This window comes from Patiria miniata, unplaced genomic scaffold (genome assembly GCF_015706575.1).
Source record: "Patiria miniata isolate m_02_andy unplaced genomic scaffold, ASM1570657v1 HiC_scaffold_29, whole genome shotgun sequence".
In the NCBI taxonomy this organism is placed as follows: domain Eukaryota; kingdom Metazoa; phylum Echinodermata; class Asteroidea; order Valvatida; family Asterinidae; genus Patiria; species Patiria miniata.
In genome coordinates this window covers 8110533-8124572 of record NW_024037068.1, presented here as the reverse complement: position 1 = coordinate 8124572, position 14040 = coordinate 8110533, and the positions used below count along the sequence as shown (strand labels likewise).

The 14040-nt window shown below is 41.9% G+C and overlaps 1 protein-coding gene across 1 annotated transcript; it reads left to right on the top strand.

The window, feature by feature from the left end:
• Positions 1-11917: 11917 nt before the first annotated feature.
• On the top strand, positions 11918-12470 carry LOC119735143 (piggyBac transposable element-derived protein 4-like). The gene is made up of 2 exons (XM_038208844.1): positions 11918-12137; positions 12262-12470. Exons 1-2 carry the CDS (start codon positions 11918-11920, stop codon positions 12468-12470), a joined length of 429 nt encoding a protein of 142 aa, XP_038064772.1.
• The last annotated feature ends 1570 nt before the right edge of the window (positions 12471-14040 follow it).

The window sequence follows — 14040 nt, the reverse complement described above, 5'->3', positions numbered from 1 at the left end:
TCCCGAGGTCAGAGTAGTTAAATCATATTGGACGCAATGGGAGCGTCTAGAAGTACGTGATGGAGTGCTGTATAGACGATGGGAATCAGCTGTAGGTGATACAATAACGTGGCAATTAATCCTTCCTTCGAATATGCGTGAAGACTTGATGAGACTTCTTCACTGTGAACCAACGTCCGGACACTTGGGACGGACTAAGACGTCTGACAGAGTTCAGTAAAGGTTCTACTGGTACGAGTGGCGAAGTGACATAAGCAAGTTTTGCAAAAGTTGCGATATCTGCGCAACTCGCAAACAGCCGCTGAAGCACCGTCGCAGCCTTATGAAGAAGTACAATGTCGGCATACCAATGGAAAGAATAGCCATTGATGTGATGGGTCCTCTGCCAGTTTCAGATCGAGGGAATTACCTGCGGACTTGCTAATTGAGCGACCCCCAGAAGAAAAGTACAGTGAGCATACAGAGAACGCAGAGAAGTTACTCGAGCACATGGAAACCACACGACGGTATGCGAGAGAACATCTGAAAGTAGCGACAGAAAAACAAAAGAAAAGCTATGACCACAAAGCAAATGCAGGTGGCTACAACAAAGGAGATGTTGTATGGTTTTACAACCCAACGAAGAAGAAAGGGATAAGTCCCAAACTGCAGAGATACTGGGAAGGCCCGTACCTGATTACCAAGAGGCTGAGTGAATGTCACTTACAGGCTTCAGAAAGGGCCGAAGACGAAACCAAAGGTCGTACATAGTAACCGACTCAAGCCATATTGTGGAAGCAAGCAAGTCAAATGGCTTTGGAAAGAAACAAGCAGTAAACAAGACACGAAATGTAGCCGGGAAGAAAAAGAAGTCAGGATGGACTCTGCAGAACAAAACAGAAACAAAAGAAGTTCGACGAAAGTACAAGTAACAAAGCGGCGAAGGACTGGACGACAAGATAAACCTTTGGCAGAAAACCAAGAAACTAATCTACGAAGAAGTCAGCGAAGCAGGTGCCAACCAGAAAGATATCGAAATTAGCACCAGTGAACAGGCACATCCGGTAACCTGTAAAGCTCACTATAACTCAGGAGAGTTATACTTCTTAGGTGAGGGGGGTGTTATTAGTTTAACGCCAGTGAGGGGTTAAGCTCCCTCTACTGCCCCAGCCAGGTGTAGCAGGGGGGTGTACCTGCATCGCCGAACCCTTTTGGTTTTATCGACTGAAAAGTATCTGAAGTCAGCCACCACACCTTGTCGCTTGGGGTGTAAAATACAATGCCGAGTCTACCAGTCTAATAATACAGCTGCACGGATCGACATGTCGTCACCATCATCATGAAGCTAGCTTCAACTACTAGTTCAGTCAATCGAGTTTTTCTGCACAAGATCATCAAGTGTTCATCGATGGGGCTATCTAGCCCGGCTATCCAGCGCACCAGGGTCAGCCACCCTCAGCTTTAGAGTTCATCGATGGGGCTATCTAGCCCGGCTATCCAGCGCACCAGGGTTAGCCACCCTCAGCATAGAGTTCATCGATGGAGCTATCTTATCTAGCCGGTACCAGGGTCAGCCAACCTCAGAGGTTCCCGAGTGATCATTAGAGAAGATTTGGTAAGATACGAGTTGGTACAAAAACGAACACAGTGAAGAATGGGTCTTGAAATACAAATTTGGGGAGTTTAAATTTTAATAGAAGTAGCCTGCCGCTTTTGGACGTGATGCGTCTGAAGAGCATGTTTCTTTAATAATGTGTGTAGCGCCCTCAAAAGTCGAGGCGCGAATAACATAATGGCGGCGCCCTATAGCTTGGCCTGTGTACCAGTGTAGTGTATACGGCTCGAGTAGAACTGCGGTAAGAAAATGTGCCGTTTTGTTTGAAGTTGAAAAAGTAACGTCAGACGGAAACTGTGTCTGTTCAGTATGGTAGACACAAGAACAGTTCGTTTTTGTAGAAGACATGTATCTTTGATGTATGTAGGACAAAGATAAAAATTTGTTCGAAATTAGTAAATTGTTCTGCACGATGTTTTATAAACGTACATGGATTCACTAATGACTGTAAATTTAGTTGTACAGACTACAGAAACTAGACGATGTTTGAAAACTGTGATGCTGCTGCTGATTTAAACATCAAATGGTTTTTCCAAAAGTAGAGATTAAGTTATTTAGATTAGTAAACGTTTTGTTGAGGATATTCAGAGTTGCGGACTATTTCTAGTTTTATTTATTCATGTTGAGGATATTTGTTGCGGACTATTTCTCTTTTTATTTATTAATGTTAGGATATTTGTTGCGGACTATTTTTTTAGTTTTATTTATTGATGGTGAGGATAGTTGTTGCGGACTATTTCTCTTTTTATTTATTAATGTTAGGCTATTTGTTGCGGACCATTTCTAGTTTTCTTTAAATGTGTATTGTTGCGGATATGTTGTTGGGCCTACTTATTGTATTGAAATAATTTTGGACATTGCGGAGGACGACTGTTGGAATATCCTGGGTGCATAAATTACTTTAAGAGTGGCGGACAATTCTAAATTAAAGTGACAGGACTTTATAAGCCGTGAGTTTGGCATAAGATACCAAATATGATTCTTTTATTGAGAACATTGTAAGACTGCCTGGTGCAGTCAAGTCATAGGTAGTTTGAATACACGTGCATTTTCGTTAACTTTTAATTGGTTCATTCGTAGTTAAATGCGAGGGCGCATTTGCGTCTTAAGTTGGGGAGAATGTAACGAAAATGCAAGTCATGATTAATTTCCAGTAAGCACACTTTATTCTTCACTCTGATAAGATACAGGTTCCTTTCATAAACTTAATTGATAGGACTTACGGAAGATAAGAAGATAAGTTTAAAGTTAACAACTCGTATTTTAATGAGAGGAATTGATGCCAGTACAGTTGACTGTGTATTGATAATAGGGCCTATGATAAACTAATGGTAGAATAACTGTTAAATGAAATGACTTGTACAAGTTTAATTCATCGAAGCTTTCTAGGTGAAGACGCTGTTATTATGGTTATTATGAAGAATAATGTTTGGCGCAGTGGTTTATGGCCAATCAGAGCATTGCAAGAGACATTTTGTTATGATGCGCTAGCTCCTTGCGTTATGCACGCGCCCAAACGCTATAAAAGACGAGCCCAGTCAGGGCTCGGTGTTCAGATCGTGACTGGTTCTGGCCCGGTGAGGAAGTTCACATAGAAGAAGGAGCGCGTCGTACTCAACGTTCGATTGCAATGCACATTGGCGCTCCGCCTCATCGTTATCCACATAGACATTAGATTATACGCATCGGGCACGGTGTGTGCCAACAGTATTGGAAGATAATAAAACCGTTATTATTATTTGAAGAAGAACACGATCTCTCCAGTCAGAATTCTTGTCTAGTCTCTAGTCATCTAGTACTTGAACCAGTGATTTCGCGCCCGTTACAATTTTTGAACAATGAAACAATTCAGACAATCCTGGCCACATCTTGCTGGGCCCGCAACCCCCCAGCCCCAAGGGCGGATCCAGAACACAATTTTTTTGGGGGGGACACAAAAAATGTTGGTCCCCCAAAAAGTGGGTCAAAAAAATTACGGCGTGGGGTTCGGGGCCCGCTTTTTGGATTCTAGATGCTCTGTGGTGCGATCTGAGGCAATTTCTGACCACTTTAACCAATGTTTTTTGAGGAAAAGATGGTGGTGTACTCATTGCCTGCCTTTATTGCGATGTCACATAAAAAAAAAAAAAAATTGGTTTCGTTTTTTTTTTTGGGGGGGGGGGGGGCATGGCCCCCTTTGGCCCCCCCCCCCCGGATCCGCCCTTGCCCAGCCCCCAGTCAATGTTGTCTCTCTCATTGTGCGGTGTGTGCTCCATCTGCTGAAGAGAACAACATTGACTGGGGGTGCGGGGGAGTTGGTGACCGTTGAAAGCTAAGGTTATTTCCAAGTGTCCCAACCATTTTGGCCGGGATTGTCTGAATGTACAATAGCCTTGATAGATGGATTTGGATATTGCGCGTAGTACGCACTCAAATAATAATACACACAAGCGCGCGCGCTGTTAACATGGTCAATGCACACGATTCACTATGACGGTGCACCATGTCATTTTGGCCGATATTCCTACAAAATACAGATTGTGTTCGACGTCAAAGCCATATTAGGATACACAAACAACGTATCATCTTCTTCAATTTGTTTTTAATCCCTCATTTGGACGAAAAATCCATTCAAACCATAGTGTTACCACGGTTCACCGCTGTAAATTATATAAGAAGCAGAGTCACTCAATTCCTTTATATTTCGGTTTGGATGGATCAACGATGGATTTTTTTCGGCATATTAACGGAATACGTGTATACAAACAAATTGACAAGGATTGTATGTTGTTTGTGTATCCTAAAGAGCCTTTCAAGTTAAACACAAACTGTATTTTGTACAGTTGTTGGCCAAAATGGCATAGTGAACCGTCAAGTGAACCGTTACGATGCACGCAACAATAAAGTCGTGATTTTAAGGGATTGGAACATTTGTATTTTTAATTTCCAGTTTTGTATTATTATCAATAATTTTTATCTGGCCTAATATGTGTTCTTTCATTTATCCTTCGGCCACCATTTCATATTTTGGAAACAAAACTCAAGAAAAACAGCTCTCCCCAAACGGCATGTCATGCATATTTTGAACAATGAAAACATTCAGACAATCCTGGCCAAATCTCGCTGGGCCCGCAACCCCGCAGCCCCCGGTTAATGTTGTCTCTCTCATAGTCTAGGGGCTAGACGCTGTTCTTGTTTGCTACGCCGATAACCCGCCACCAAGATAACGGCCACCGCGAGAGGGCGCTTTCACACCCAACCGATATCACCCAAGAACCTGTCAGAACAACGTCTAGTGCACTTGCTATTGGTTGTGTAATGCGCGCGAATCTGCTTTGCCTAACGTATGTAGCGCGTATTATATATGTTGCATATTTACCCGAAATATATGCATATTCATATAGTCTGATCCCCTGACGTACCATACCGCGCCGTATATATCCCGCGGATTGAATCATGATGTACATGTACAATATGTGTGTATACATGTTATGGTGACTACAAATTCGTATCCTTGTGGAGACACACACACAGTAGGGAACAAAACATTGTAAAGGTCTCCACAGGGCAATTTCTATAGATGAATAGGTCTCCACAAGGTTTTCACGAAATAGATATATGGGTTTTACTCATATTAAACTAGGAATTTCCAAGGTGGGTTGATTCGTCGCAAATGGGAAAGTTTTTAGAAAGGGATATCAAGTCCAAATTTCAGCCAAGGAAACTAATTCTGGTAAAAAAAAGAGCATTTTGAAACTTCACTTTCACAATTGAACACTTTACTACACGAGGACAAAAAAAATGTCTCCACAAGGATACAAATTTTAGAATGTGTGTGTGTGTACGTGTGTGCATGTGTACGTGTGTGCCATTTCTCCGTCTTATTTTACGAACCAAACAGCGCGAGCGTACTGCAATGCAATGCTACCTCAGGCGGGCCCGGCGCCGCACACGGCCGGCTGGCAACCCGCGGCTCGCCGACAGCAGAATTATCCACTGTTTATGTCCGAAACTTCCAGCCAGTAGTATAGCGAGCTACCAGACTATTGTGCAATTGTATGGCAGATCTGTTTCGTGTGTGCGCGTGCGTCAAGAGGAAATTACATACACAATTGGCGCACGCGCCCTAGTTTCCCACATTTTTCTGGGTGAAATTTAAGCAAGTACCCTAGACGTTGTTCTGACAGGTTCGTGGGTGATATTGGTTGGTCGTGATAGCGCCCTATCTTTGTGGCCGGTTATCGCGGTGGCGAATTATTGGCGTAGCAAACAAGAACAGCGTCTAGCCCCTAGACTATGTCTCTCCTTGCGCGGTGTGTGCTCCATCCGCTGAAGAGAACAACATTGACTGGGGGAGCGGGGGAGTTGGTGACCGTTGAAAGCTAAGGTTATTTCCAAGTGTCCCAACCATTTTGGCCGGTATTGTCTGAATGTACAATAGCCTTGATATTGGATTTGGATATTGCGCGTAGTACGCGATCAAATAATAATACACACACGCGCGCGCGCTGGTAACATGGTCAATGCACACGGTTCACCATGACTGTGCACCATGTCGTTTTGGCCGATATTTTTACAAAATACAGATTGTGTTCGACGTGAAAGCCGTATTAGGATACACAAACAACGTATCATCTTCTTCAATTTGTTTTTAATCCCTCGTTTGGACGAAAACTCCACCCAAACCATTGTGTAACCACGGTTCACCGCTGTAAATTATATAAGAAGCAGAGTCACTCAATTCCTTTATATTTTGGATTGGATGGATCAGCAATGGATTTTCGGCAAATTCACGGAATAAGTGAATACAAACAATTGACAAGGATTGTATGTTGTTTGTGTATCCTAATGAGCCTTTCATGTTAAACACAAACTGTATTTTGTACAGTTGTTGGCCAAAATGAAATAGTGAACCGTCAAGGTGAACCGTTACGATGCACGCAACAATAAAGTCGTGATTTTAAGGGATTGGAACAGTTGTATTTTTAATTTCCAGTTTTGTATTACTATCAATAATGTTTATCTGGCCTAAATATGTGCTCTTTCATTTATCATTCGGCCACCATTTCATATTTGGAAACAAAACTCAAGAAAAACAGCTTCCCAAACGGCATGTCATGCATATTTTAAACAATGTGGCGAACAGACATCAGCATTTCATTAGCGTATTGTGCATACGTTATAATTGCCAATGTGTTGGCATGGCATCGAGTGAGGTTGTTCTTCCTACGATCCCCCATACAGGGTACATGTAGGTATAGCTGGTGTCCCATTCATTGTTGGCAAGCCTTGTGTCCCAGTTAGATGGATTGCTGAACAAGAGCAGCACCCGGAACAGTACCAATTGAAAATAGACCAAAGTAAGGCCGGGAACCATGCTGAAATATCTTCAAGAACGATGAATATACGACATCCAACTTTATACAGTAGGTAGACTGCAACTTGTGACAGCTAATATGGGTATACCCAAAATAATGGGGAATTGATAACAAAACTCGTCAGATCAAAGAAAATCTTGTGGCAGCAGCACAACAGCCTTATACTGAGATATGTTATAGGTAAACATTTAAAAGACGTCATTATGACGTCATTACATGTCATTTGACATCACATTAAAGGGGCATTTTCTAATCTCCATATCTACAAAACTGTATGTTGCTATTATTTTTATGCACTTTTATCAACATGGGCATCCGCATGGGGTGGGGTGGCCAAATGCCCCTTCCCTCGTCCGCCCACCCTCGAAATATATGATAAATTGAGAATATGCTTGAGAAAATACAAAGATTATAAGAACTTTGCCCCCCTCTTGAAAAAAAAATCTGGCGCCGCCCATGTAAACGTTTGCATTTATATACGAAATGTATACAAATGTAACGATATGGGGTTTTGGGTTTAAAATAATGAATAATTCACGAGGAGCATAAATAATGCAATGTTATTTTCTGGCTGTTCCTTTTAGTGTACTTACCACGCCAGCCTAATTGCCCCAGAACAAGTTTGGATATGTTCGTCGACATTTAGGTCATTTGAAAATTCTATTTTGAGAATAAATATTTTGTAACAGCATGTCATCATTGTTGCCAGTAATCAAAGTTAACACTCCTTCTGAGTTAATTTTATGCGCCACGAGGGGTCGTAGTCATTGCAATACCGCTTACATGGTTTGTCCTCTTGCGAGCAGGCCGTGAAGGAAGCTCAGACCGAGCCAACTCTTGGCTAAAAGTCGCCCACTTTTCACTCATTTTGGGGGTAAGTTGAATTCTAATCAAGTATTGAGTAGATAATGTAAGGGACATAGAAGAGGTGGTTGATATGATTATTGTCAAACTGATTGATTTTTATAGTTTTTAGGATGTTAGTTTTGTGTGAAAGTGTCAAAACTTTTCTAGAGTTGAATGACCAGTTTCGTTCACATTCACTGCATAATGCATTATATAATGGCGACATTGAGTTCAGCATTGTGTACATTCAGTACGTAGTGTGCGTATGCGCAGCAAAACGTTGAATCTCGACCACACTGTGCAATTAGACCTACTCGCTTTACAGTATTTTGAAATGTTGTTCGTGTATGTCGCATTGTTTATTGGTGCACGGGACCTTTTATGATAGAAGCTATTTCCTTAAATATGTTCCCCATGTATACTATTGGTATGTTTATGTATTTTAATTTGTAGCTGAGACTGTCAAGTCACAAGCTTTGAAGGTTGACATCTGAAGTGCATTAGTTACAGGCCTTCTCTATTTTATATCAGGGTAAGACTGTGATTCTTTTTTATGCTTGATTAATTAGTCATCCTATTTAGTATAATTATAGAGTGATCATGACACCTGTCTACAAAAACAACTATATTATTTATAGTTTATGCTGTATAATTAAAATACTTGTTGTTTATAATATTAATTTAATCAAATAACTTTGGAACAAGACTTACACAAGTTTAAGATCAATTCATGTTATTCATGGTCAACAGGGTCTTCTTTTATGGTCTTCTCAGTCGTCTTCGTCATTCAGGGAACTTCATTTGGGTTTTTCCCTGTGTCTTACTTGGATCTACATTGTCGTCCTATTGGAATCTTTATTCGTATCTTCATTTGGATTATTTGGTATAATTGGAGAAAGTGAATTAAATTAATACTTAATCAAGTGAATCAGTGTAAACAACCGTCTGAGTGTTCCAGTCATTTCCACTTGCTCTACACCTTACTCTATATATCTTCATGAGGGTGAACCTGACCACCCTTATCATCGTTGGGGTTGCCACCTCGCGACACAAATAATTATAATCTTTTAATCGTTGTTAAGTAACTCTATCCGACTATGTTCATTCCCAAGTAGCATTTTGTGTATCATGGTTCAGTTTATTTATTGAACACCGTAATCCAAAACGGCACTCGTGCACAGCATGTTAAACATTTTGACATTAGGCCTGGTCACCTGACCCACATGTGACCCAGAGCAAATTAAGAATGGTCATTCCAGCACTCCCCCCGACAGATAATGGCGTGAAACTATCCAACATGTTGTGCTAAAATTGTTAATTCAACTCCGCCTATCTATCTCTGATACTATTTGTGTATACAATTAAGCGGCATATGTCAAAGACTGGCTTTTTACTTCATTCGAAAACCGCTAGTGAACTATTTTTAACATAACTGTTTTACATTCTTAGGAGTAACTTTTCAATTGTCGGTTAAGACGATGCTACGATGATTGTGGGGAAATGCAAATGATTACTTTTCCCTGTTATAATATTAATACACGTTGATCAATTCATCAACCGAATTTCTCCAAGCGTGGAATCCAAACGTAAAATGTTAAATGTAATCAAAAAATAAGCTTGTGTCATTGTTTAACCGTCTGATTTATCTTTGGCAAAAAAGCATACCCTCGGCATATTTCAAGTTATTTTTTTATGTTGCTTAGTATATTTTACGCTTTACAATACGGGCGATTCCCAATAGTGCGCCTTCAAGAGTTTGCAACGCGTTGGCCAATCACAATGCGCAAAATCTGTCGACCCAACGCCCGTTTGGAAAAGGTCGACTGATTTCGCGCATTGTGATTGGCCAACGCGCTGCAAACTCTTGGAGGCGCACTATTGGGAATCGCCCGTATTAAGTAATCACTTGGTATTCCTGGTCTTACCTTGGCTGTCGACGTATGATGTGAGAGCAAGAAGTAACAGCACGATCACCTTCAAATTCATCGTGACTCACGGAGAAGACCTGCAATCGTCACTGATGATCAAAAAGACAAATCGAAAATTGCCTGTTATTCTCCCTATATTTTTTGATTTTTTTTTAACAAAAGACAAAATAATCTTCGATGGCCCTATAGCTAAACATCTTTCACATGACATACTCTGATCACTGTATGTCAAATTCCATTCTTATCACCAAAGGTACAATTCCTTGAGATATTTGCCCTATCTGTCCCACTATGACACAAGTGGATACTCTTAACCCTAAAGGGGCCGGGTTATTTTGACCATCTCTCAGCCGGGGGGGGGGGGGCGGATTCCACCCCCCCTAAGATCTCGGCCATCGAGTGACAAAAAAAATTGAAACTTGGCACATGCATAGAGCAACTCTTCCTAAACATACCCAAGAAATTTCATGACTATAGGTCATAGGGTTTTGGAATTATGGCTAATTAAGTATTCATATGTATTCATATGTACGAATGGCAATTCTGCTCTGTGTACACGACGTATATGCGAAAATTCAGTTTTTACGGCGCGTAGCGCCGGGAAATTTTTCGCTACGCGGCAACCCGTGGTCCGATTTTTATGTTTTTGGTATCAAAAGATGCGCAAAGCTCGAGGCTAAAAAGTCATAACAGGTCAGGTCACGAAAATTTTTTTTAGAGGCTATCACGGAAAATGTTGAGGGGGGGGGGGGCGGATCCCCCGGCACCTTTAGGGTTAAGGTACTTATTTCCCTAAAATGTCCCGTGTACATGTTTTGCTTTTCAAACACAAACAATTCTTTGTTCTGCGAGGTGTGTTACCCGGTGGAACATACCTGTATTTGCTAGCCACCTTAAATACCATGCAATATTTGTGATACACCCAACAGCTCAGTAAACGGGCAGAGAAAAATGACCCCGGTGTCACGTACACTTTTGACTCTATGAAATCTGGTCACTTTTACCCTTTGTATTAGTTTGACTCTCACAGGTGACAGCTCACTCTCCTAAATATTATCTTCGCTTAGGCATTCGAAATCCTACCACGCGTCCGTAGCATTCACACTGTTCACACTAGCTTTTGGGCTATTATCTTAAAGCAGATTTGATACAATTAGGGTTTAAACCTGTGTCCTATTTGTACGAGCAATTGTAGGGATGTCATTGCTGATGTTGGCAGCGCAGCATGCAGGCTCAAGGCTGTCTGTAGTGGGCTTTTATCCCCTTGCGTACGCCAAGCGGTCATGGCCGCGGACTGATTTAAGTCTATGTGCCGGGGTGCGGGCATAGCCGCCTTGCCGCACGTACACATTTCATTCATCTCCCACCTGTTGTTACCGGCAGGTTTTGATTGAAAGCTGTTTTTTTTTGTAGTAGGGAAAAGTTTGGCGAACCTTCATTATTCTTCCAAAACCTACTATTGACTCATTGAAATGACCTATTCTTCTCGATTGAATAGAAGGGCTTTTAGTGTTCCGAGCTCACTGAGCGCTTTCCATTGTGCACCGCGCACGGGCTATGGCGATGAACAGGGGCTTTTGTTCAGTGTACGCGTGCTCTGTGTGTAGGGTACGCTCGGCTGATCACACCTGACACTGGGCTTTCTGTGTACATGTACACTTGCATACACGATGTCTTCCAGTGAACAGGAGCAAACTTTGACCGCTACCAGCAGTTCAGATTCTGATTCGGAATCTGAACAAAGTTCAGAAATTGAAAGTAGTGACAGCGATTCTGACGAACAAGTCCCGTTAGCAAGGTTAGCGAGGCGAGCCAAGACTACCCAATTAATTCGATGGAAGGACACGGACAACTTTCCTCGTCGATTTGGCTTCCATGGTACAACGGGAGTTCAAGTGCCGGGTTTGAATGAACTTAGCGAAGCAATGGAGACCTTCGAAAACTTCTTCCCTCCCGAACTGGTGGCGCACATCGCCGATGAGACAAATCGCTACGCCGCCCTGAAACCAAAGCGTCAAACGCCAAGTCCAAGTCACATAAGGGAATGGTTCGATACTCCAGATGAGAAGTCGGCGTTCCCGGCCATGCCAATCATCATGTGAATAATGCCCAAGCTGGACTTGAAACTCTACTGGACAAGACCCCGTATTTGATACCCCGTTCTTCACCAAAACCATGCCCGTGACCGATTCATGGACTTGCTGTCCCATTTGCACTTCACCGACAGCAGTCAGGCAGATACAGGTGATCGCCTCTACAAGGTCCGCCCAGTGGTAGATACACTGACTGAGAACTTCAAATCAGTCTACCTTCCCGACAGCCGTATATCCACGGACGAGTCGCTGTGGAAGTCGGGGGAGATTGAAGTTCAAGCAATTCAACCCCAAGAAGCGCGCCAGATTTGGCATCAAGGTATACAGAGTCTGCCAAAGCACGGGAGCTGCTGCCGAATATACCTGGACCTTGAAAATATACACGGGGCAAGACAAGAGCGATACACTGGAAAGTACAAAAATCGTACTTGACTTGAACGCAGATCTTCTCGGCAAGGGGTACACCGTATTTCTTGACAACTGGTTCAGCAGCCCTTCTCTGTTCCGTGAACTCCACAGTCACAAGACCAACGTCGTCGCGACAGTCAGGAAAAGTCGGAAGGACATGCCCAAGGACTTGTGCGACTTGCAACTTCGTAAAGGCGAAGTTGCATATCACTCTTCAGACAATGGCCTGCTTGCCTTGGTCTGAAAAGACAAGAAAGATGTACGCATGTTGTCTACGATGCACACGTCCGCAATGGGGGTACTCCGGCAAACGCGATCGGAACAACAAGCCCATCGAAAAGCCCAAGTGCGTCCTCGACTTCAACGCAGGCATGAAGGGCATGGACATGTCGGACCAACTTGCCTCAACTCACTGCACGGTCAGGAAGTCCATCAAGTGGTACAAGAAACTGTTCTTCTACCTGCCAGATGTCTGCCTTGTGAACTCTCATCTTGTGCACAATTCATTGGATGGGACTGACAAATACTTGAATTTATTGTGTATTCTGATGTTTGGAACAGCAAAAAAATGACTCGGAATACTTGTTCTAACAACTGACAACAATTATTGTGGTATACAATGTCTTTATTTACAACCCTGGTTAAGCAAACAATATGATTGATCAAATCTGTTTTCTTGTTTTTAAGACGGGCCTTTAAAGGACTTTGTTTCGGAATATGTTTAACTTTTAAACTGGTTATATCCTTTGAACGGAAAGCAATTTCATTTTTTTAATATAAAAGTAGCTCATGCAATTGGCTTTCTAGTCATTATTTTTAGTGCTAAAATTTTTTTTTTTAATATCAAATTTAATTTGTAGGGTTTTGGTTCCGCTTTTTTTTTTTAACTCATCCTGTACAGGCGGTAAGAAAAAACTATACGATCCTCGTGCAAACAAAGATTTAAAAGACGATTGCAGGATCACAGAGAGACCATTCTCCGTCTCACTAAAGAGCATGCAGCTGGCACAAAAAAAACGACGTTGTGTGCGACACATCAGTCGTCACCGACACCACGAAGTAACACTCCACGTGTTAAATCATATTTTTTTTTTCGATTTTCATTTTTGTTTACATATTTATACCTTAGCCATCAAGGCCTACCATTGCACGAAGTTTCAAAGCTTCAAGAGCTTTACTCTAATAATTACGCTAACTATCCTTGGCAACTTTTGCGCGAAAGTGACAATTTTCGTTTTCACGAAGTAACGCTCAAGTTCAATTTAACATTGTAATGTATGGCATGCACTCTGCTCAAATGCGAGCAAAAACGTTTTCAAGAAGTAACCCTATTTCTTGTTTGAGCGCGCGCGCGCTGACCTCCGTTTCCACGAAGTCACACTCTTCTAGTCACACTCTTCTACTTCGTGAAAACGAAACTTTACAGTTCGCAGCTTTTTTTGGTTTCACAATTTTTTTTCTCTTATTTCTTGTTGTTTTAATACACAAACGGGTCAAAAAGCAACTTTAATAACATCAGTACATCAAGTGTCCACAACGAGAAACCCAACTGAAAATTCTCTGCAGTTTTGACACAAAGTGTTGTTCTAGAAGGCGTTCAACTTTAACTGCCGTTTTCTCCGATTGCTAGTTTTTACCGGTATTTACATGAGTTTTACTTCAAGGTGTCGGTGACATTCTGGCCATAACGCATCTAGTGAAGTTTGCTTGATAGTTTTTCATGTATGGGTCGGGAAGATGTCCGCATCATAACAGCTGAGCACGTAAGGATAGGTCCTAGCGATATTGTGCTGTTTAAATTAACTGTGATAAGC